The following is a 24370-nucleotide window of genomic DNA, read 5'->3' as shown; positions in this document are numbered from 1 at the left end:
GCCAAAGTCCTGGCGGCGCGGCGCGGCCTCTCCCCGCAGGCGCCGGGACCAGACTCAACCCGTGTCTTCTCCCGGGACCCGGTTCCGAACCGAGCCGCCGCTGGGTCCTCGGGCGCCCAAGGCCCGCACCCTGGAGGCTGGCCTGCTGGGCGCAGGGTGTGGAGGCCGGCCCGGGAGGAGGAGGAGAAGGTGCCCCCCAAGACGCGGCCCGGGGCGCTCGGCGAGAAGGCACCGGGAGTCCCGCTGAACCGCGGCGGGGGCCGGCCTGCGAGCCGAGCGCGCCGGGGCCGGGAGGGGAACCGACCCCGAAGCCTGGGAGCGGGCGCGGGGGCGGGGACTGCGGGCGGGGCGGGGCGCGCGGCCCGCGGGGGCGGCCCCGGGGGCGGGGGTGGCGGGCGGCCCCGCCCCGGCGGGCTGCTGGAAAAGTTTGCGCCCTGGCTTGCTCCGGCAGAGGCAGAGTGAGCTTGTACTAGGGACGCGCGACGGGACACCCGGCGCCGCGCGCGGTGGCCGGAGCGGTGCGGCTGGCGAGTGTGAGCGCCAACCCCAGGCCCGGCGCGGCCGCCCGAGCCCCGAGACTGCCCCGTCTCCCCAGCCCAGCTCGCGCACCCGAACGGAGGGAGGGGGGTCCGGACCCTCCGTCGTGGGCCACCCGCCAGGATGCTGGTGGCCAGAGCGCCCTTCCCACGTAGAGGTGAGCCGGCAGGGGCTGGGCAGAGTCGGGCGGGGGGCTGAATTCCAGCGACCCCCGGCGCGACAGGGACCTCAGCGCGTCGAGAGCGCCGCAGCCGCCGGAGCGCACCGCGTCTCCATCCGGTCTCATTCCAGGGACCGAGCCGCGGCAGGGGAATGACCCCTTTTAATTACAGCTGGAGCGTTTGGTGGTAACCCGAAGCAGCGAGAGGTGGCTCTTCCCTCGACAAGTTCCAGCTGACCTGTCCCCCGAACAATTAAAAAGTTAGGCGCCGTCCCCGGACGAGGCTCCGCGGGCACTGGGGGACGCGTTGTGGCCGTTCGCCTGGGAAAATCCTTCCTTCTCACTGTGCTCGCCGCGAAATTCCAGTTTTCCTTCTGTTTGTCAAACAAGGCAATTAGGACTATCAGAATCGGAGGCTGGAAGATAAAGTCTGACTCTACTAATGAGGTTCCCACGGAAAACCAGCCCTTCACCGGTTCACAACTGAGACGTCGTTCAGAGAAGGGCCACGATTAGTCCTGCTCTGGCTTGTGCCAGCTTTGCCGCTTGGCACTAACAGCCCAGCTTTAAAGTGGTTTTTATCTTTCTCGTTTGCTTGTTTGCTTGCTAGCCACGGACACTGCCAAAGGCATATTTATGGTGTTTTTATATTTAAATATGAGAGGGACTTGATATTGAATTTTTAAAGGGAATGCAGTTTGGTTTGAACATGAAGGGGGAAAAAGGGGTGAGGGCGAGAAGTAGGCCTTCCACTAGCTGGAATTGAGTACCCCAGAATTACGGGTCTTTCTAAAGCCCAGATATTAGTACAAACTGTGTATAATCACTGTTCTTATTTCATCTTTTCAGTATTTTTTTTCTTCATAGATGAAAATCTTGCGGGCCTGGTTAAGAAATTTATAATTGTAGAAAGCGTGAGGGCAGGATTATGCTCTGCAAGCGTGTGGCCACTGAGGCCCGCCGTGCCCCTGGCTGTGCTGGTGACGGAGGGGGTGGTCTGTGTGTCTGGGTGGGCTGTACTCAGGCAGCAGTGGAAGTACCAGGAGCTGTGCAATCTCTTACGTAACTGGTGCAGAACTCGATGCTAATGCGGAATAGTTTGGGTGTCATAGAAGAACCATTGGGTTTTCTCAGCAGATGTTGGCATTGGGCCAACTGGTCGCTCCTCCCCCAGACACTAGAGCTCTAAAAGGCAAAGCGAGCCCCAACATGGCCCCTGCCCAAAATACCCACCAAGTAATTTCTCCGCCCCTTCTCATCTTCCAAAATTTTCTTCTGTACACTTGTGAATTTCCTTAAGTGCATGCTCATCCAAATTTCCTACCACATGAGGATACATATTTCTCATTTCCTGCAGGAGGAGCTTTAGGTCTTGGCCTAATAACCTTGTTTCTCGAGACTCAGGGCAATGATTTTCCTCTTGCCTGATATTATGATACTAACTTGATTCCATGGTATCTCTTCCATCTTCCTAAAATTGTTTCAGTATCTACAGGGTGTGTGTATTTATTTTATTATAGAAAAATGGAGAATTTGAACATGCCATCGTCTTGAAAATTTTGGAGTTGCCTTATTGTAGGTCCTCTTTTTCTTCTGCCGGGTCTTTGGCCTGAGCCCAGGTGCTGGCAAAGCTGGTGAACAACCTTGGGCAGTCCGTTTAGATTAGCCAGAGCCATGGCACCCTGGGTGACCGGGGCCTCTGCATGTCTTTGCATTTGGCTTCATAATTCCTTCTTTAATAATTTTGGAGCCATTCCCTTACCATACATTTCCTGTTGAATTACTTAATTGTCTTTGGGAATCTTCCAAAAGTCTTTGGAGATAATATGATGTTTGAAGACAAGGATATACTGAGTGGAAGCATATCTGGTTTCAGTTAATGCTACATTTCAGCTATGCTGTCTCAGCTCTGGGGCATAAAGTCAGCCTGTTTTTTTAAATTTCTATTTTTGAGGATTTGAAGCTGTGTCTACGAGGGACATGGTGATGGGCCTCTTAAATTGGCGAGGAAAAAAAATAGTTCCATGGAGGACATGGTACCCAATGAGTGGATTTTTTTCAGTTTTCATCCAGCGAATCTGGTGTCAGGTTGTCATAGTTGGGGACAGGAATCCGGCAGACGACCTTCCGTGACCTTGAAGGTGCCATGCTGTTTCCTTGGCTTCAACATTTTCCAAATATTACCGTCAAAGCCCTCAGATTAGCATTCGAACTTGGTGCTAGCTGGGTAGCTAGAAGTGATTCCGTTTGGAGAGAATGCTGGCAAACTCTCGTCACCTTGTAGGTAAATGACAGGGAAGAAGGTCACAGCCATCCTAGAACTGGATGGGATGCCCGGCCCAGTGCAGCCTCCTCCAAGCTGAGCTGCCAAGGCCAAGACCCCCTCCCCCTCCCTTAGCCTCCCTTCCTCCTGCTGTGGCACCTGGAGATGATAGACAGAGCACATACAAGGGGCAGCTTGGCACAGATGTGGAGTCATCAGATGAGACAGCTGCCCTGGAGAAAGGTGGAAGGGCCCACACTGTGGGAGCCTGCTCGGGCTGGACGCCTCTTGTTTGCCTACCCTTTAGGTGCATTGCAAAGCTCTACCCCTTTAGGTGCATTGCAGAGCTCACATGCATGTGCTTCCGCTTGTCCTGCTGCAAGCAGGAGAGGAATTCAATTCTGTGCCCTCGCTGAGAAAATGCAGAGTGGAAATGGTTGAAAAAGCCTGGCTGAAAAGCACAGGAGGTAAGGGAAGGGCTCTAGAACCAAGAGCAGTTGCTTTCTAGCGAGCACGGCTGGAAGCCCCGGAGGACGCCCCCTGAGGCAGAGGCTCGGGGACATATACCCAAGTATCCTCTGACACAGAACTTGAATATCTGGGGTTTCCTGGGCTGTTCCCAGATTCACATGAACACCCGAGCCTTGTTTGCCAGAGAGAATGACTTGTAGAAAAGCCATTTGGAAACAGAAAGACTGAGTTGGGTGCTAATTTGTTTTCATGCTCTGATGAAAATAAAAGGGAGGAGGGAAAGAATGCCAACCCCTTCCCTGATTTATCTCAAATGGCTGTTATTTAACTGGGGGCCTCCAAAAATGGGCCTAGAACAAAGTGTCAAGTATACGAGACTCCTCTGTGTTGTAGGCGTTTTGTAATGAAGTATCTCTGAAAGCACCTAAGAAATTGGGGGCAAGAAAAAGCATTCATAGTAAGTGATTTTGCTGCAGTCCTAGGATGGCCAACTCATTGTGTCCTTTCTAAATTCTTTTGCGTGGAACAAAAAATTTTTTGCTTTCCAAGAAACTTTACTCACTGGCAAATGCTGGGGTTCTGACTCAGTTTGGATGATGCACTATTTTATTTTGCCTTTTAAACATGTCTTTTTAAAATATAGCCTCCTGCATTGGACCAGGAGAATTTTCTCACTGTCTTATTGTGCTTTTCTTTTATGCCATTAAAGAGAGGGAGAGAGAAAAAGACTAGACTTGGAGAAAATACATTCCTGTATTTTTTTTCCCCTTTTCCTTCTTTTTATAGTTTATTTTTTCAAGTTGACATGCGTAGAGAAAGTCAAATTGCTAGAGTAAAAAGCACATCTGGAATCCATCTGCCCTCCTCCTCCCAGGCTCGTTGCTCCGAGTGAAATGAAGAAGAAGGTAAGAAGCTCCCCTGGCATCGGCCGGGGCCTGAGTTGGGCGCACACTCAGCACAGTTATCATCCAGAAGGCATCCTGTTCCTTCCTGGCAAAAAGCAAAGTCTTGGTGTTAAAATGTTTTGAGGTTAAGTTTGGTGAAGCAAACTTAACGAGCATGCCGTGAATACTCTTACAGAAAGTTCAGATGTGGGCGTTGACTATGAACTAACTGAAGGATGGAAACAAAGAAATAGTTATGGCCATCGTAGCGCAGAGTGAGGAGGACGGGTCTTCCCTGCCTCCCGTCAGGCGCCTGGACGTGAGTGCTTCGTGCTAATGAGCTTGCAAGGGAGAATCCGCTCAAGCTGGCAGCTCCCAGGTGGACTCTACTTGTTAAAAGACCACTGTTAAGGAGAAAGAGCATCCTTAACATCCTTAAGCATCCTTGTCTTGGAGATGTTCCTTATCTTGGATCTCCTAGAAGATTGCCAGTTTTCTGAAGACAAATGAAAGCGTCAGCGCATAGCCACATTGATCAGCATCAGGCTTTATTTTTAAGCGTGCAGGTGGAAATGGAGCAGCGACCAAACTCTAACAATGTAAAGCAAAACCTGCTCACTGGCAGCTACAGACCCTCGTGTTTTAAAATAAGGCAAAAGGTAAGTATTAGAAAATGCACAGCTTGCCCTCTAGCTCACGCGCAGAGGCGTTGGCAGGATGCACGGAGATGGGGCCCTGGGAAGCTCTGCGGGCACCCCTCCCGGAGCCCGTGCTCAGGGCAGGTGGTCCAGCATCTTCACGCCACCCCCTCACCTCTCAGGGTGGCCCACGGACATCCAAGCGCTTGGCCCCCGGTCCTCGCAGTGCTGTCCACAGCCGGAAGCGTAGCTCGGTGGAGTGGGGACCCCACAGTGGGAGCCCTGAGAATGACCTATGGGCCTGCCAGTTGTTTGCCATGGGATTCCGTTTATATAAAGGTCAGAAACAGGCCCAACTCGTCTAGGGGACTGGACGCCCAGGCAGTCGGCGACTCTGGGGAGCAGGCAGTGACATGACGGGGGCACTGGCCTCACGAGGGTGTCGGCGTTGGGAACGCTGTGCGCCGTGGGCAGAGGAGGGGCCGCCCCCGGGGAGGCTGCATCCCTCGGTGACCCAGCCCCTCTGCACGCAGGTGGCAATGACAGTCCTGCTCTTCCGAAGGGGGCTGCTCCCCAGGGATGGCCCCTCCCCTGCCCTCTCTGCCAGCAGGGCGCCCCAGGGGAACTGGAAGTGGCGGAGAGCGCAGAGCGGTCATCCCCCGGACTCGAGGACCTCCCAAGTGTGGAGGGGAGAACTGAGCTCCGGCCCATGGGATGCTTTCGACCCAAAGTAGCACTTAGAGCCAAACGTGGTCCAGAGTGCAGACGCCTTTCAGGTGTACAAGAGGAAGCGAAGGGCGTCGAACCAAAGAGGTCCTGAGCCATGGGCTCTCAAGACAGGCGCTTAATTAAGGAGAACGCTGAACCAGGCATTCAGGGGAAAATGAAGTTTGCCCTCAAAACTCTTGGCCTGATGTGTCTCTGGCATATTTTACACTGTCTTTATTGTGGTTATTTGATTGCTGGTTATTTGTGTCAGTTGCTTGCTTGTTTTCTCCTCCGCTCCTTTTACAACAACTCTGCACAGGCAGAAAGACGCAGCCTGCGGAGTGGGATGGTGGGCCCCTGTGCCGCTGGCTCTTTACTCCCGAGAGCAGGTCCAAATCCAGCCCTTTTAAAGGGAAGAGCGTTCCAAAGGAATCAGGAATCGAATGGCGGAGCGGAGTCGCCACGCGGCGGGGCTGGAGGGGCGGAGGTGCAGAGAGCCTGGCGTCTGGCTCCCTGTCACTTCGGGCTTCCTGGTGTGTAGCACGCTGGGAAGTGGTTCGCCAGGGCTGGTGCTCGGAGCCTTTCTCCAGCTTCGGTTGGAATCCAGGTTCGATTCCACGTTCCTTATCCCTTTGGCTGACACTAGTCTCTCTTCGTATTCAGAGCTACCTTGGGGGGTGACTGTGCGCCGTGGCTTAGCACGGGCTTTGCCAGTATCAGTTCCTGGGCAGAAATCCCCCGGTGCTGTGGCAGACGAGCGAGGGACGTTTTTAGGTCAATAAAACACGGTGGCATCATGGAAAGGGCGGGGACAGTACGCAGTGTAGCAGGCTGCCGCACCATGCTGCGGTGTGCAGGCCCCTCCCGCAGGTGTGAACTGAGCCAGCCTGACCCTCGGCTGTTTCCTCTGTTCCACGAGTATAATGACTTCCGCCCCCCGGGCATCCTGCCTTTGAGGAAATAAGACGCCTTCGTTTCTTTTTTTCTGCTTTTTTTCTGGGCTGCTTCTCCTGAACAAGGAAACACTATTGGTGCAGTTCAGCCAAGTGTCCGATGTGTGACAAAGCAGAACTCCTGCTCGGGCAGCTGTTTTGAATGCGGCGCTAATGTTAGAAGGGGTGGTAAAAATAACCGGGGGTGAGGGCCTGAAGTTCTCCTTGTGTGCGGCATCGTGAGGTGGGGGAGGGCTGAGACCTGGGCAGATGCGCCCATGGGGTGCCTCGATGGGGGATGGAATTCCAGCAGGGTGCGGCCGGGGGCGTAGAGCTTCTCCACGCACTGCTGTCAGATGAATGAATGAATGAGTGAATGAACGAATGAAGGGGTGAGCAGATAATAAATAGCACAGGCATTCACTGAGCACCTGCTAATGTACAAGGTGCTGTGAACGACGGGGTCTCCACCCCCAAGAGCTGCCAGTCTGATGGTGGAGGCAGGACTCCAGAAGGTGGAGGATGAAGGTCTGGTTTGTCGAATCAGCTCCGTGGGGACTGTCTGTGGGGGTGGGACTGGCACCTCAGCCCCTTCCTCCTCAGTTCTTTAATAATAATAATAATAATAATAAGGACCTCACCATGTTGCTGCAAGTATTAAATAAGATATTCCAGGTAAACTGCCTGCCACGTTAATTGGCGTGCATAAGTGCCCAGAAAATATCAGCTGCTATCATTACTTCTATTGTTAGAAAAACAGATTGCAATTTTTTTTTCCCTAGGAGGTACCAGGGCGTGAACCCAGGACCTCGTATATGGAAAGCGGGTGTTCAATCACTGAGCTACACCCACTCCCTGCAATTTTTTTAAAAGTGGTGTAGAGCCTCCGAGAAGAGTCCCTGGTGGCTATGCTGATTGCAGAAAGTTAACAAGCAGGTAGAATTTGACTTGAGACTTGGAGGGTAGACAGGATATAAATAAAAACTCGGGGAGGCAGGAGTTGACAGGAGCTGGAGGGAAAGGAGCCCACCTGAGTCCCTCCGTCAGTGTCCAGGGAGAATCTGCAGGCAAATCCCCTTGGCCTCCTGGCCGGGTCCCAGGCCCTGGGGACAAGGAGGCACCTCCTGGCTTGGAAGCAGCGTGGGCAGACTCCAGGTCCCCCTCTTCCTGGCGTGGCTTCATCCTGGAAGGGGGAGACCCTTGCTATTCCTTAATCATCAGCCCTGGCTCACAACTGGCTTGTTTTTCCTTCTTACCTGCGGGAGTGGGTGTTGGCTACAGTGTAAAGCTTTCTGCCAACCCGTGGCCCTGGCCCTTCCAAGCCCTCCTTCGCTGCAGGCAGCACTCAGCCTACGTGCCAGGGAGCAGGTACAGCCGGAGGGACGCTGGAGCCCACGTGGTGGATTCTTACAAGCTCCATGACACTGGCAGGGATCTCTGCAGGGGAACGATGGGGCTGTTTCTTCCAGGTGTCAGGAAATCCAAGGCCCCCCGGAACTGATCAAAGGGGAGGGGAGGGCTTTGGCAGCACCCGCCGAGCCCTGGGACCGGCCGCCCGGGAGTGGCAGGAGAGCATCCCTGGGCACCTCTGCAGCACCCACCTGCAGGGCAGCCGCCCCCACAGAGCTCCCAGGGGGACTGCGATCCTCCGTCCGAAACCCTCAGTGGGCCTGGCTCCGAACCCAGAACGAACCAGGTGGGCGGATGAGGCCTTTGAATTCCCTCGTGTCCCGAAAGGTTGAGCCTCATCGCAGTAGAGAAGGGTCCATTTGTCGCTGAGCCAAATTCAGGGCTGTGGAAAGGAAAAAGTCTTCACTTGCCACACGGAGGAGGCGGTTTGAAATGAACCTCATTTGATCTGAGTTGGCTATTGAGCTATGCACATAAATTGCATTTAAAATAAACGAGTCCACTGAAAACAATGTCTGTCTTGATAATGTGTTCAAAGTCAACCCTGAAGGAGGTAGATCCACTTCAACGCAGCCAGGTGGGACTTGGAGGTGATCTCACCTGCTCAGGGTGGGGCAGGTGACGAGTGGCCTCCAGGAGCCCTCAGGCTGGATCTTTGGATCACTGCCTACACCATCTCACTACTGCTCCCACGTGTATTGGTTCTTTTGACTCAAATGGGTTGGTTTTCATTTGGGGGAATTAGACAGTTATACCCAATATTCAGGCCTCTCGATTTTCTTCGTTCTTAAATTTATTATGAAATAACTTCAAACCTGCAGGACAGTTGCAAAAACAATATAAAACCCACACAGAGAATTGCAGCATATCCTCCACCCAGATTCCCAGGCCCACCGGCGTTCAACATTTTGCCACATTTGTCAGGCCCCTGATTTTTTTTAAGGCAAACTTGAAGTCCTTTTGATTGTCCTTGCTTTAACCTCCAGAGGAACTGATTCCTTTCCTGACGGGTCTGAGACACAGCTGCTCACTTGGGGTGTTCTTTCTTCCCCAGCTGTCTGGTCAGGCCCCGGGCAGACCTACCGCCCATCAGAACCCGTGGCCTGGCTCTGGCACCAGTACCAGGGCAGGCTGTCCCGGAAGTGTGGCTGCTTTCCATGATGTCACCCCAGAATTCATCAGGGCCGTCTTGGGGTGCTGGGGGGCATCGTTGCGGATTCTGTACCAGTTTTTTTGGGGTTTTGAGAAAATCTTCGGTTTCTCTCTTGCTAACTGGGGACACTGGTTTACCAGCGCTTGTAGGGGTAGTTGAGGACCGCCTGGGCAGCATTTCCTAGTGCTTCGAGTTTCCTGATGGAGCCTTCACCAGGGTCTGTGTGTCGTCATTATATGATTGAGTGATCTTGCCGCTTAAGTCATTGGATTTCCCAGCCCGGCAAATGCAGACAGCGAATTACTTTCCTGGCCTCCCTCAGTGACCTGCAGGTCTGCAGTGTAGTTAGAAACCACTCCGTGGCCCCTCCGTGACCAAGGGCTGTAGTTTTTCCATGCCTTTCTCGGGCTTCGCTGTTCTCATTGTTGTTTCGGTGGTGTTCAGTGTTATCAACGGGGGCGCCCCCTTCCCTTTTATCTCCTTTGCAGGAGCCTGTTTTCGACGTCCCTGTTGGAGTTCGATGAGCAAATCATGATTCCAGCCCCCGCGGAGCCGCGTTCCTCGTCCTTCCGTGAAAAGAGTGCCCCGAGGATGTTCCTAGAGCGCCCTCTTGTGGACCTTGGCTCTAATTGCCCGTGAATTCCAGGTGATGGCGACTGTCTTCACCCCCCAAGAGAGACCCTCCTGGGGGAACGAGACCCTGCAGGAGCACTACAACTACGTGGGGAAGCTGGCGGGCAGGCTGAAGGACGCCTCCAAGAGCAGCACGCTCACCACCGTGCTGTTCCTGATCATCTGCAGCTTCATCGTCTTGGAGAACCTGATGGTCTTGATTGCCATCTGGAAAAACAATAAGTTTCACAACCGCATGTACTTTTTCATCGGCAATCTGGCTCTCTGCGACCTGCTGGCCGGCATAGCTTACAAGGTCAACATTTTGATGTCCGGCAAGAAGACGTTCAGCCTGTCTCCGACGGTCTGGTTCATAAGGGAGGGCAGCATGTTCGTGGCTCTTGGGGCATCCACCTGTAGTTTACTGGCCATCGCCATAGAGAGACACTTGACGATGATCAAAATGAGGCCGTACGATGCCAACAAGAAGCACCGCGTCTTCCTCCTGATCGGGATGTGCTGGCTCATTGCCTTCTCCCTGGGTGCTTTGCCCATCCTGGGCTGGAACTGCCTCCACAATCTCCCCGACTGCTCCACCGTCCTGCCTCTCTACTCCAAGAAGTACATCGCGTTCTGCATCAGCATCTTCATCGCCATCCTGGCGGCCATCGTCGTCCTCTACGCCCGCATCTATTTCCTGGTCAAGTCCAGCAGCCGCAACGTGGCCAACCACAACAACTCGGAGAGGTCCATGGCCCTGCTGCGCACCGTGGTGATCGTCGTGAGCGTGTTCATCGCCTGCTGGTCCCCGCTCTTCATCCTCCTCCTCATCGACGTGGCCTGCCAGGTGAGGGAGTGCGCGGTGCTCTTCAAAGCCCAGTGGTTCATCGCGCTGGCGGTGCTCAATTCCGCCATGAACCCCGTCATCTACACGCTGGCCAGCAAGGAGATGCGCCGTGCCTTCTTCCGCCTCATCTGCAACTGCCTGGTCAGGCGCAAGGGCGCCCGCTCCTCGCCCATCCAGCCTGCTCTCGAACCCAGCAGAAGCAAATCGAGCAGCAGCAACCACAGCGGCCTTTCCCCGAAGATCAAGGAAGACCTTTCCCAGATGCCCACCTCGTCCTGCATCACCGACAAAAACAAAACCCTGCAGAACGGTATCCTCTGCAAGTGAGGGCATCGACTCTAAGGAGCAGAGGGCGAATCTTTCCGTGCCTGTGCAGTGAAATCACAGGGGGACACGGCAGGCGGCGCTGCATCCACGTTCTTACTTCTTGCATGCATCACTCCCACGTGGGTGCTTTGTGAGTGGTGACTCGGGAGATCTACTTTATTTGGCCCGATGCCTGCCCAGCGGGGATGTCTCCTAAGGAGTGGAACCCAAGGAATTGCCACTGCATTTCAATGTAGGCATGTGCCTTGTCTGCATCGAGCCCTGGAGTTTTCCGACACCATATTAAGCTGCTGACATTGTCCACGACCTTGGGCTGGATCTCTCCTCCCATTCTCTTGTTCATGGAGAGGGAAGGTCCTGTCGCATCAGTGCACCAAGTATTTCTCAGTGTGCCTCTGGATGATGTTTTTTATGTTGTTTTTTTTGAGGAGGTACTGGGGATTGAAATTGAACCTGGGTGCTTGTACATGGGAAGAAGGTGCCCCACCACTGAGCTACACTCACTCCCCAGGATGAAGTTTTGATAACGCTACACTACATTTATCGTGCATAAAAATGGATGCTTGGATATTTGTACATTTCTATGTTACATAGCATTTGTGTTTCAGAAGTTTGCCGTACGGTACGTGATGTTGCCATATGCCACGCAGTTGCAAACAGGTTATACAGATAGGTTCTCACCAGGGAAGGAGGCATAAGGACATAGCTGGTGGGAATCAGGTGGACATCTTGTTCCCAGGCCTCTCAGCTGACATGAAGACTGCAGTGAAGAAAATTCACCGAAAGGGCTTGCCCATCATGGGTCTCAGGTGGGTGGATCTGGCCCGAAACCATCCTGAGAAGGGTCTTCACTTGTAAAGCCCAGGTCAGAAGGACCCTGGCCAGAAAGAACTAATTCCACGGGCTCAGGTCCTCCTAAGGTGGGACAGTCACGGGTGCCTGACAGAGTTTTGGGGGTTTTTTTGAGGTACCGGGGCCAGTTACTGAACCAGAACCTCAAATGTGGAAGGCTGGCCACATCGGCTTCCCTGAGTTTGTTTTTTTGTTTGTTTTGCTTGTTGTTTGGTTTTGTTTTTTCAGGAGGCACTGGGAACCGAACCTGGAACCTTCCGTGTAAGAGGTGGGAGCTCGACCGCTTAAGCCACATCTGCTCCCCTGACATAGTTTTAAGCAGATCCAGAAGCCAATCTGTGTGATTATTTTGGGGCTTCTCCAGATCCCCAAAATGCCAGCCAAAGTCTTCCATACCAACCAACCAAGAATCCACGAGGGTGAAGCCAGGGTACAGACCACTGACCTGTTCGCTCTTTCCCAGCTGCCGGAAGTGGGGGTCTGTTTAATGTAATGGAAACTTTATGTTGAATTAAGAGACATCTCCAAGACAACACTTGGATCCAATGTGAGGCTGATGCTCTATTAGGAAAGCACGCGTCAGTAAACCGTGCACCCCGCCCCTACCCAATGTTGTCACAGCTACATAGCTGGGGGCTCTAAGCAGTTCCACAGCTTCCTGAAAGTTGACACTGATGGTGGCTATTAGTAGGATATAATTGTCAGGTTCGAAAATGTCACCTGGCAATTTATGCATTCTTCAACAATATGTCCATGATACTGTGATTTTACTTTTCAGTGTAGGTTGAACCTGTACCACTCTGTTGACCTTATATAGGGATTACCTAGAAGGCAATTTTGTATCTACCATCCCCCAAGGACTCTACAGGTAACATGAAATAGATGAAAAGTGCGCACATTTGCAGAGCTCTTGCAAGCACATAGAGTTGATGTCTTGAGTGCTTTGAAAACTAAAACACAAACAACCCACCTTCAAAAGGATTCTAGCCCCCTGGAGTTTTGGTTTCAGTGAGAATTTTGCCAGAGTAAAGACTAAACAAAATAGAGATCTTTATACATTGATAACTTTTTCAAAGAGAAATTGACTCCTATTATCTGATGTAATTTGCTCTTCTCTATAAATATTTCCGTGGGTGCTGGGTGGTAATATCAGTGAACTGACCAAGAATTTTAAAGGGATGGTCACTGGTGACATTTTTCATTGCTTTCTCTCCATCACTGCAGAGTAGTTTATTCTCTTACCAAATGCCTAATAGAAAAGGTCCTGGGATAAGAAAACAAAAAACCAAATACATTTGTGAGCCAAAGTGTTTGGTATTCTGCCTTCACTTAAGTAAAGAAATGACTTCAGAACTTGATTTGTATCAGAGTTTTGAGTTCCTTGGGGGCCTGCCTATGTCTTGAGCTAATATGGATACAACTGTGCATCATAACCCCATCTTCTCCAGTATCTCAGGATGCCAGCTTTCATCGACTGGCTTCCAGGGAGCCCCGTCCACTGTTGCCACGAGGAGGTATCAATATTTGTGGGGTGATGTGAGGCTTCTTTGAGATAACACAAAATGTTTCAGCCATCTGAATTAAAAATCCACCAAAAAGGTAACTCTGTTCATTTGATGTACGCAAAAATAAATAAATAAATAAATAAATGACTAAAAATAAGCTTTGGTACAAGTATGCACCTTCAAACTAGTTGGCCTGAGATGATTCAGAAGTTGAGTGTCTCCAGTACACACACACACAGAGAAGTTATGCATTAAATCCCATTTCTGTTAGTAACTTTGAGTATTTCCAATAAATGTTCGTTAAAAATAAACAATAACAGACCGGAAAAGCCTTAAACCTGTTTTTGGGAATTCTTGTTGCTGGATTGTTATCTCGAAGGCCACCTGTGTAGTGCAGTTTGGCAGGCTTGCCTGTCATCGGTACGGTGTTTCTCAGCATTTCAGGGACTAGACCAATTTTAGAACCCCAAATAACCTTTGCTCCCCCCAAACTCCCCCACTCTCATAGATGGTGTTTTAATATAGCTGATTTTGACAAGCCATGCTGTTGAGAAAGGTCAGTGGGCTGTTTGTGGGATTGGGGGGAAATTGTAAGAGTCGTGGTGAGGGACGCAACATTTCTTCTGTTTGCCATTATTTATTTGTTTATCTAGTGTACCAGGACAGAACGGGTGGGAATCGGCCTCTCTACCTTAGCCTTCTTCTTTGCACATGGTAAGTTTTAGCCTCTCATCCTATGTTCTACGTAAAAAAGAGGCCAGCGTTCTACTTAACACTTGTCCCAACTCATGAAGAAATCCTTCCTGCACTGTGTGTCTTTGATTCTGTCCAAGACCCAACCAGAAGCTGCTTCACATCATTGAATATAAATCTCCCTTAGTGAATGCTTCTGCCCAGTCGCTATCTTCTCTTCACACCCTTGGCAGGTGGCATAAGGTTTCATTGTGATTGTTTCCTTGAGGAGTGTTCCTGAGGAATAAATGAGAATATCCACTTTCTCTGGAAAAGTTTTGAACTCTCCGAACTTGGCCTCTCTTTTGCGAAACCATACAAGATGTCTCATCCAAATCAAAGAGATTTTTCACAATATTCTTTATTGCCAACAGACTTACAGCTACAGTCGTTTACACAATTAAACAATTTAGAAAACAACGGTTTCTCTCAACCCTTTGAGCCTGGTCATGATGCTTTTCCCAGAAATTTAACAAGGTGTATTTCATAGAAAACTTAGAATAATTAAATGAGCAATTCCATGCTTTTAAATTGAATCTACAAGTGCAAAACCTCAATACCCAAATGTTTTTAGTATCTAAGTCAAAGATCCAAAGGGTTGCTACATAATCAGAAATGCACAAGCCATTATTCCGATAATAAAGGCACATTTTCCAATAACCAATTTTAAGGAGAAGTGCAGCATTACCTAAAGTGTGTCATCTTCCACCCTTGGGATACAGTGGTGACACTTGGGAGGGCCTCTCCACTGGGCTATCCCAGAAGCAGAGCACTGCATTAGATGCACTGTGAAGGGATAATGATTGGAAATCACATCAGTTCCTGAAGGAGGGAAATGGATTCCTTAAAGGTGAAGAGGAAACTTAAGCCAATTCTCCTCACCAATTGTTTTGCTACCTCTCCAAAACGGCTCAAAGCTTAGGGTTTAGTAAGTTTTTATAAATTAGAAAACTTCGAATCTGTTTTTTTTGTTTTGTTTTGTTTTTGGGAGGTACCAGGGATTGAACCCAGGACCTTGTACACGGGAAGCAGGCGCTCAACCACTGAGCTATGCCTGCTCCCCTTCAAATCCGTTTTGTATTTCCACTCCTCAAGAACGTCCAAAAAGCCAATTCTGTTCCAAAAGCAAAGTAGAAAGTGGTGAACTGGCAATAAGCCAAGACAGAGAACTTTACAATAATTCTTTTTTGTGTTTCACAAAAATGAATGGGGAAAAAAACCACGGTATTTTCAAATGATATTCATTTATCAAGATGCATAATTTACCATCCAAATGCTTTTTAAAAAGTAATAAATAATGTATTATTACATGTTAAATTTACATGGAGTCATCTCCTAATCCTTGGCTTTAATTCTTGTTTAATTCTGAGTACAAAGAAATATTCGTTTACTTAATTTTACAATATTTATTCTGAAACAAGTTATATTCAAAAGTCAAGTGAACAGAGAACATTCCACTTGCAACCAACACATAGCTGTTACCCCAAAAAAGTAATTCAGTGTTCACAGACGGGACTTGCCCGTTAATTTCTGCTTTGTTAATGGCCGCTAGGTTTTGATGGTTAGAAACTGGATGTGGTAAAAAGCTCCTAGATGAGCGTGAATGAGTTACCTCAAAAGTGAAAGACCGCAGCGTTTACTTCCCGTATGCATATTTTTCTACCTACAGCAATACCAGGTAGAGCAACACGAGGGAAACTCAGGGTGGCAGGGGGTGTCCCTGCAGCCCTCCCTCCACTGAGCGTGGCTCTCCCCGCGGGGGAAGCAGCCACAAGCACTGGGGGCCTCAGGATTCAGGCAGAGTGTCTGTGAAAGTAGGAAGGGGAAAGAAGCGGTGCTGCAGCAGCCGCCCCTCCCTCCAGCATTGCCCCCTCTAGTCCTGGCGATTCCCCCACTCCCAGTGGTGCCCTTGACCTCCTCCTGCAGCCTGCCCCGCCTCCAGGGACCTCTCCTAACACTCAACAGGCACTGCCGACTCTGCAAAGACTTCCTGACTCCCCAGGCGGACCTGGGTTCCCCCCCCCCCCCCCCCCCCCCCCCCCCCCCCCGGTATCTAGCCACCACTGAAACACTTCGCACACTCCAACACTCGCGCGCGCTTCTTCCCGCTAGATTATAAACGCAGGCAGGCAGAAACCACGGGGGCTGTGTCTCTGTCCCCTACACCTCCCACAGTGCGTGCTGCCTAGGGGCTCGTAGATACTTGCTGAGTGGATGAACTCAAGTACAAGGAAGGCCGAGAGGAAGACCTGTGGCCAGTGTCAGCCGTGATGTGGCCGTGCAGCAGGGAGGTCCAGAACACGCCATGATGGGGGCGATCGCCCACGGTGCTTTCCAGCCTCACCTCTGCAGGCACATTCCTCTTTTGATAGATAAGGTGAGTGTCGCGTTGAGCTGTGCACTGCTGGATTCATACATGATTTCGTCTGAATGCATTTGGGCCCACCTTCCCTTTTTACCTTTTCCCCCTCTGTCCTTCGGCCCTGTCCTTCTGTGGCTTATCTCCCTTCTTGTCCCACTATAATTTCCCATAATGGACTCCTGTATCTTATCTACCGGATCCTGTAGCATCTGCAAAATGCCAGGACCTGCTTGCTCCCCAAACTCTTGAGATCTGTGCTCCACTTTTTAGTTGTCCTTGTCAATTTTAAAGAAGCTAGATCCTGATGAGGAATCCCAGGATGCACACGCCCCCAGCCAATCTACATATGTCTACATATAGAGCGATGCACATCCACTTTAATAAAAGTATATATATATATATATATATATACGCACACACACAAATGCGATTGACATTCACAAGTCCTGGTATAAAGTTGCAATTTTCCTGACGGCTATAAAAGGTGCCAGTTTTAAAACTGTGCATTTGTTGCTTGCAAACTTATAAATATGTATAAATCCCATTATAAATAAATTGTGGTTGGCAGATGGTATTTTATCTGCCAGCAATGATCGCCTAGAGTTATAAATGCTTATTAATCTTCCACTTTTAAGTGCACAGCATGGCCCCTGGGATACAGGACACCAAGTGGATGAAAATATCATCATAAATTAAAGGGGGCACTACCGTCAATGAGAGACAGGTGAGGACTGGCAGCTCATCTATGTCAGTGGTTCTCCAAGCGGAGGCTCCCAGCCAGCAGCACAAACAGCACCTCACAATTGATTTGAAATACAAATTCCCGGGCCCACCACCCCCTCAGCTGTTCAGACTCAGTAGAGCTGAAGTGGGACCCTGGAACAGGCGTGCCTGGGGTTCTGATGCACGCCTCCCAAGCCAAGTGCATATATTAGAAACACCTGTCGCTGCTTGTGTGCCCAGGTGTGTACGGGGCAAGCTGGAATTCTAGGGTATTGTAGTCCCTGGAAACAGCCCTCAGTCAGTGGTGGGCTTGGTGTATAAATTACCCGAGACAGTAGAGCACTGCCTCAAGAGTCCCCCAGTGGACTGAGCTCCAGTGCCCACACTGTGGTGGCAGCCCTGATCGTGCTCTCTTCATGGGCTGCCTTCCTTTCCCTACTGCTGGGAGCATCCCCCAAATAAACGACATGCTCTCAAATCCTTGTCTCAGGCTCTGCTTCTGAAGGAACCCAAACTAAGAGGAAACAGACACACAGCTGTAAGCATTTTGAGATGGAGCACAAACACAAATCAAAGAGGGAGGAACTATATGACATTTTCCACAGGGACGGAGCTTCCTGTGTAAGCCTTGATGGCCCTTAGTAAGTCCTGCACTTTGTTTCTAGGTTCATTCAGTGAACGTCCACCCTCAAGCAAGAGAGGTTTTTTTTTTTTTTGAGGTACCGGGGGTGGGGATTGAAACTGGAACCTTGCATATGGGGAGGCGGTGCTCAACCACTGAGCCACATCGGCTCCCCTGAATTGTTTTTTTTCATTTGTTGGCTTGTTGTTTTGTTTTTGTTTTATCAGGAGGCACTGGGAACTGAGCCTGAGACCTCCCATGTGCAAGGCGGGAGCTCAGGCACTTGAGCCACCTCCGCTCCCTCCAGGAAGACTCCTGACTTCAGTTTCCTCTTCTGAAAAGTGGGGACTCCTCCAACTGGGTTACTCTGTGAAGCTCCTTTCCTGGTTATCCTATACAGCAGTCCTAGATTGGCAATATGTTCCAGGAGTATGTTTTTCCCCCAACTTTAAAGGCTCCACGACAGGACCAGGTGATTATTCTGAAACCCAATTCAAAGCTTTGTCTGAATCCTGCAGTTCCCATTTGCCATCTTCCCACAGTTGACCTTCCATTTTCAGGAAGGTCAACGTTTGGAACCCAAGCCAACCGTTCAGCCAATGATGGAGAACCTGAGTGTGCCTTCATGGAATGAAGAATCACGGAGGCTTCAGCCTTCACACGCAGCCCCGACCCTCCCAGCACGCTCTCACGACGGGGGCCGCTGTGCCGCTGTGCTGGCAGGGGCCACCCCGGGGCGCAGACACGCTCGCTCGAGGCAGAACCAAGAGGCTTACTAGCCTGTCTGACCTGCCGCGGGGGCCCTGTGCTCAGATGCCTCTACCCCCAAACCCCACCAGGAGGGCAGCGTGTGACCCTGATGTGGACACACATGAGGACAGATTCAGGGGAAAGTAGGACCAGGACCTTAGTTCCCCATTTTTTTTTTTTAGGAAGCACCAAGCATTGAACCGGGGCCTCGTACAAGGGCAGCAGATGCTCAACCACTGAGCGACATGCGCCCCGCAGGACCTCTGTGTTAAAGCATGACTCCCAGGCTCCCCAGAACAAGGCGTCCCATTCTGGGAGGGGGGGGCCACGTCTTAGGGACCCCAGGACAGGGCACAGAGGGGGCCACGTGCTGATGGTGGCTCTGAGTACGGAGCCCTCCAGGGGGGTGGCGGGGGGGGGGGGGCATAAAACAGCGTTGCCCAGGCCCCTCTTCGTCCCCTGGGCTTGTCCTCCTTTCTGGTCCAGTCCTTTACTTCCTCCCAATGGCTGACCGCTTTCTACCTTCATCTGGAATTGACCTCCAGGGGGAGATCCTCAAGGATTATGTACCCCAACACCTAAGAAGGCCCCAACCACAATAGTTGCTCAAACGAATTACACGATCCAAAGGCTGCGCAGAAGCCCAGCATCTGGCCCCTCAAATATAGAAAGCAAAAAAACCTCAAACCAAACCAACCAAAAAAAAAACCAGCTGAAACGGTGGGGGGAGTGACTTCAGCGAAGGCGTCACGTTGAGAGCTGTTGGAACTGCGGTTTATCACGCTGCTCCGCCCTGAGCCACTGGGGTAGCTTGAAAGGGAGCAATCGCAGCCAATTTAACCCAGTTATGGATACCCCAGCGGGACCCCGGCGCAGCTCAGCAGGACTAAGACGGCGTTTTCCACCAGCCTGAATTGACCCGTGGGTGCTGGCCCTGGGGAGAGAGGTGGGGAGGGGTCTCCGGGGTAAGAGCAGAGAGAGACCATTTGGGGGCTCTGGTCTCACCACTCGCGCTCCCCGCAGACCTGGAGGTCTGGCTGCGCGGGGCGACGGCCCGGGGAGCAGCAGGGTGCGCCGGGCCCGGCGAGCGCAAAGCCACGTGCCCCACGGCCGAGGGGCGCTCCGCTCGCGCCCTTCGCGCGGGCAGACACGGGGGCCCCCAAACCCCCGGAAGGAGCGGGACCCAAGCTGGGCGGGGAGGAGGTCCCGCGCTTGTCCCCAAGTCCTGGGATCCAAGGCCAGGTGGGCCCGAGGCAGGAGTTGGCGACAGGCTGAATTCGCGGAGGAGCGGATCCCAGCTCCGCTGTGCGCAGACCCCGTGGCCTTTGGCGAGTGCGGCAAGCGCGGCGCCAGTCGGAGCCTCAGTTTCCCCGCCTGAGAAGTGAGGACACGGTAATACCGCTTCACTTGAAAGGAGTGATGAGATCACGCGTGTCAGCTCTGTCACGCCTTACAAACGGAGGAGATGGGAGAAATGGAAAGCCGCTGCCTTCGGCTGCATTTCAAATCTGCTTTCATGGCTAAAAAGGAGTGCCCGTTTTTCACGGGCACTCTTCCACTGCAAGTGATCCTGTAATCTGAGTTTAAAAATCCATAGTTTGAATTTTATGGAAAAGAAAAACTTTGAGCTTCCCCCATATTTTCAATTTCCTAAATTGATTCTCATGCAAAAAAATATTATCTATATTGCTTATCGCCATTGAGATAAACACTGACTTCAGAGCAGAGAGTTACTAAAACTGCGGATTATCCATACTTTAGTCCCCAAGAAAAAAATAAAGCAGGCCCATTTTTAAGGTGTTCTTGCTGCTTTAGCTTTCATCTTCTGGTTTGCTGTTACCTCCCGAGCATTCCCTCTTGGGCCTTGCAACGTGGAAAGGGCAGAAACGTCAAAAGGAAAGTCCTTCTGTGTATTTTTACATATAGTGAGCACTCACCCACAGAGGAGGGCCACACGTCGAGGCGACAGGACCTTCCTACACATTTATGAGGTCATCACCTCCCAGGAGACGAGGGGAAGGTTTCGTCGCAATCTCCCACGTCTACCTGGTCGTGCCTGAGTCGGCTGCCGCTGCTCTGGATAACGTGGAGCAGGGTATCGGCACTGAGCCCGAAACCAGAACCATTCGGGAGGGCACGGAAGTCTAACTTGGTGCCAGGACTCCCACAGAGCTCCAGTACACTGCGGAACATTCTGGAGGGTTGGCTCCACTGTCGTCTTGGAGTTCCTGGACTCTCAAAGGGCAAAGCACCAAAGAAAGCGAACTACGAAGTCTTGGACAAGCCCTCAGACCATCTCATCCATTAGTTACTACCCCGTTTCCGTTCTGACCATCTTACCTCTCTGTCCACACACGCCCCGTGGGGTTCACACACTTAGCATTAGAACTAAGTGCTAATTGTTAGGACCAGATCCTTGCAAAGCGCACCCCAACTCCTCACTCTTAGAGCATCAAACTACTACGATCCAAGCAGCTTTCAGACCCACAGATCAGGTGGGTGCTGGAGGCTACAGGACTTCACTGGGACAAGAGCAAACACTTAGCATGGCTAAGTGGGTGCCAAAGAAAGTAAGCATTCATCTGTCTTTTGAAAGACATCTTTTTAATCATGGGGTCTTCTCAACCTATATATATATATACATATATATATATATATTTTTTTTTTTGAGTTATAGACACAGTCAATGTCCTACTGCCAAGTGACCAGGCAGGAAACCACAATGTTTTCTCTCAAAGGATTCAAGACAAACACAGCACAGGGGTACACCCTTTTCATGGAGTGGTTGGTAAACGCTGTTGTAGAGACAGCAAGGTCTCTCACTCCACAGGCATTCCTGGAACTGAACCTCAAATGAAATCCACAGCATCCTGAACCTCTCACCAAGCTTCCGGCAAACGGAGGCCCAGGCATAATGGCCAACGCGTGCATCTCCAGGGCTCAACTCTGAGAAAAGATTCTCGTGTCTCTCACGGGCACAGCTCCTACACATGCCTCTCCCCCTGCTGTCAACAAGGGGAGGAAAGCAATTTGACTAGCAGCTCCCACAGCAGTCTGTAAGTAACCCATTGGCAAGAAGGAGCGAGAAACCAAGACTCAGCCCCCAGCCACCCTCCATGATACAGTCAAGAAGAAGGGAAGCATTGCTGGTCAAGACCTTCGAGAATGGGGCTTATTGTGTGAGCCAGATTTGGAAGTAAAACGAGTTCCTCCAAGAAACCCTGGGCAACCAGACCGAATACATATGCAACAAGTCTCAGCATTCTGGTCCTTAGCAGAGTCACAAATTGATGCCTGCTGTTTACTTAGAGCTGCAGTGAGTTATCCAGGGGTAGGACGCAAGCATGCACAGTGTGCACGGCGGAGAATGTGGGAGTTGCGGTGGAGACGGGGCACCAATATCTTTGAGAGGACTGGAACTCCCCATCAGAAAGCATAGCCATGCTTTCAGAATCAGGACTTCCGAGAGCTCTCACTGCAGAGCTAGATTTCTTTGGGATAGCATTTTGACTTTTTCTACTTCAATTCCATGTTTATTACTGAGAACTCACTAATTGCCTTCTACTCAGCTTGTATTGTGCTTATTAAGTAAAACTCACACCGTCCTAATGGAATTCCCCAATGGAATGGGTCAGTCGAATTGAATTTCTGCCCAGACAAACACTGTCAAACTTTTTTTTTCCAGTAAAAATGGACAGCACAGAACATGAGTCGTAAATCTTTCTTAGTCTTAAAAAATATAAATATTAGAGGGATTGTTTGTACAGGCTGTATAGGTATGTACACCTTTAATATGCATATGAGAAATGGGAACACGTGTATTCAACTTGAAAGGTAAGGAAGCCTTCTGTTTGGGGTTGGTGAAGAACCCGGCCCTACAGAGGCTGCCCCAGCTTCCGCAGCCCCCGCCCATCCACGGGGAAGAAAGCACGCGTTCCTGCCTGCGGGGCCGAGCGCAGAGCCGGAGGCCAGGCTGCCTGCGGCGGGTCACTGCTTCCTCTCCACCGGCTGCTGGAGGCAGAGTTCACTCCCCGTGGAGACGATGGGCAGGTGGTTCTCCAGGTGGTGGTTGATGAGGTGGCTTATGCTGTCAAAAACCCTGTCCTTCGTGCGGATCTGTGGAGGAAGCAATGCAAGGCTGAGCACTTGCCGCAGGTGCGGAGAAGGACAATGCACCGAGCTCGCCCTGAAGGGCCGGGCAAGAGGCCGCTGCTTTGAGAATGGGACCTGCCGACAGCCTGGAGCCTGTGGACGGTCAGTCGACCCAGCCAGTCGCTGGCCGCTGCTCCGCGGGCCCTTCCGCAGCCCCTTCCCTCCTGCCCGCCCCAGGGGAGGGGCTTGGGGTCTGGTCTTCCCCCTCCCACACCCCTCTCCCCCCCACACACACCCCGGGACCTCTGCCCGCCCGGCCTGCACTACGCAGCAGCACCCTGTTGTCCGGGGAAGACCCGGGAATTTCCCTGGGGTGGCTTGGTCAGGACGCTTCCTTGGAAGCCAGGAGCTCAGCGGCCGGCTAGGTGGGGTGGCACCTGCCACTGATTCCTTATTTCTACCTCTTAGTGATTAATGCTCATTCACGTTGTGGGTTAGTAGAGAAGGATGGTTGGGGGTATATGAGGCCTTGTGACGGCCTGGACAGAAGTTCTCCACCTGGGCACGTGGCCAGAGGCGATCCCTCCGTGGCTAGGCCCCGGCCAACTTCACCGGCATCGCGGAGTGGGGCCTGGACATCAATGCCTGCTGCCCAGGTGACCCCCGGGTATCGCCAACGCACAGGGCCACGGAGGAGCTTCTTTAGGGTATACAGACTGGCAGAGATACCCGACACGGCCGACACAAGTGTGTGAACATGCAAACAAAGCCAGGCAGTGGGAAAAAGTCATGTCATTCCTGCCGAAAGAAACAGAAGGGCCAGTTCAACTCATTCCCCTAAACGTGCCCTGAAAGGCCGCGAGCCCAGCGCTGGCTGGGTGCCGGGAGGCAGGCTCCAGCCGGGAGAACCTGCGGCCCAGCCCAGCTACCTCTCCTGCCGCCGGAAATGCCCACGGGCCCATTGAACCCTCCTGCGGCCTGGATGCCAGGACGAGCCTCTCTAGATAGCTGACGGGATTCTGCTATGACGATGCCACGTGGAATTTTAACCCCAGGAACCGAGCCTCTCCAGGCAGAGGGCCAATGAAAGTGCGATGAAGACACGCATTTGGGCTAGCCAGGCCTCAGCATGGCCCATACTCAAGCTGAGACCATCTCGTGGGTGGGGGATGGGGCTTTGGGGTTTGGGGTTGAAGAAGGGAATGGACGGAGTTAGAAGAGAAGGCAACGTCGTCCACTGCTTAAATTATGGATCTTCTGGAATTGCTCATGAAACAGACTATTTTGTAGATTTGATTTTTATTGATTTTGATGATCGCTAATAACTGTTACCTTTTTTAACTAAAGATCCCCCAAGAGCTCACAGCAGCTGAACTAAAGACTTCCCTTCCCTAGGCTCATGAAACGCACACAGCGGGCTGCACGGGCGCGGGAGGGCGGTGCACACTAGTGCACTCGGCTCCGGCCAGGGAGCCCGCGGGCCCTGTGCACAGTGCTTGAGTCTCTCTCCTCTTATGGTCCATATCCTGAGTGCCCTGAGCTTTTATCCCACTGGGCCTTTCCCCTTTATTAGCTTATATTTGTTGGTTTTGAAAAAAAATTTTTTTATTATCATCTTTTTTTTAAAAAAGATACATGGATCACACAAAAGTTACATTAAAAAATAGAAGAGGGAAGAATCAGCAAGATGGCGGTGGAGGAAGGAGCTCCAAGAGTCGGATCCTGCTACAGGGCAGTTAGCACACACCCAGAGCTCTCTGGAGCTGCTGAAGCACCTGTCCGGGGGCTCC

At 51.5% G+C, this 24370-nt stretch overlaps 2 protein-coding genes across 3 annotated transcripts in view; one reads left to right on the top strand and one right to left on the bottom strand.

Moving 5' to 3' along the window:
* Positions 1-446: 446 nt before the first annotated feature.
* Positions 447-15352, top strand: S1PR3 (sphingosine-1-phosphate receptor 3). 2 transcript variants are annotated; one of them, XM_004481424.4, is made up of 2 exons: positions 447-694; positions 9645-15352. In XM_004481424.4, the coding sequence occupies exon 2, from the start codon at positions 9806-9808 to the stop codon at positions 10940-10942; it is 1137 nt and encodes a 378-aa protein (XP_004481481.2). In that variant the 5' UTR covers positions 447-694; positions 9645-9805; the 3' UTR covers positions 10943-15352. The 2 variants fall into 2 exon arrangements, with proteins under 2 accessions (XP_004481481.2, XP_004481482.2); XM_004481425.3 differs by lacking the exon at positions 447-694 and adding an exon at positions 4223-4974 and having other exon boundaries at positions 9645-13453.
* SHC3 (SHC adaptor protein 3) overlaps positions 14375-24370 on the bottom strand; it is a 183447-nt gene continuing 173451 nt past the window's right edge. Inside the window, exon 13 of the mRNA XM_058301443.1 lies at positions 14375-22604. Within this exon, the coding sequence (XP_058157426.1) occupies positions 22476-22604 (129 nt within the window). The 3' untranslated portion in view covers positions 14375-22475. The remainder of the gene's footprint in view (positions 22605-24370) is intronic.

Source organism: Dasypus novemcinctus, chromosome 8 (assembly GCF_030445035.2).
Source record: "Dasypus novemcinctus isolate mDasNov1 chromosome 8, mDasNov1.1.hap2, whole genome shotgun sequence".
In the NCBI taxonomy this organism is placed as follows: domain Eukaryota; kingdom Metazoa; phylum Chordata; class Mammalia; order Cingulata; family Dasypodidae; genus Dasypus; species Dasypus novemcinctus.
The sequence above is the reverse complement of the archived record's forward strand: the minus strand, read 5'-3'. Positions and strand labels throughout refer to the sequence as shown.

Coding starts and splice junctions, on each gene's coding strand:
- S1PR3 (XM_004481424.4), top strand. CDS start 9,806: ATGGCGACTGTCTTCACCCCCCAAGAGAGACCCTCCTGGGGGAACGAG.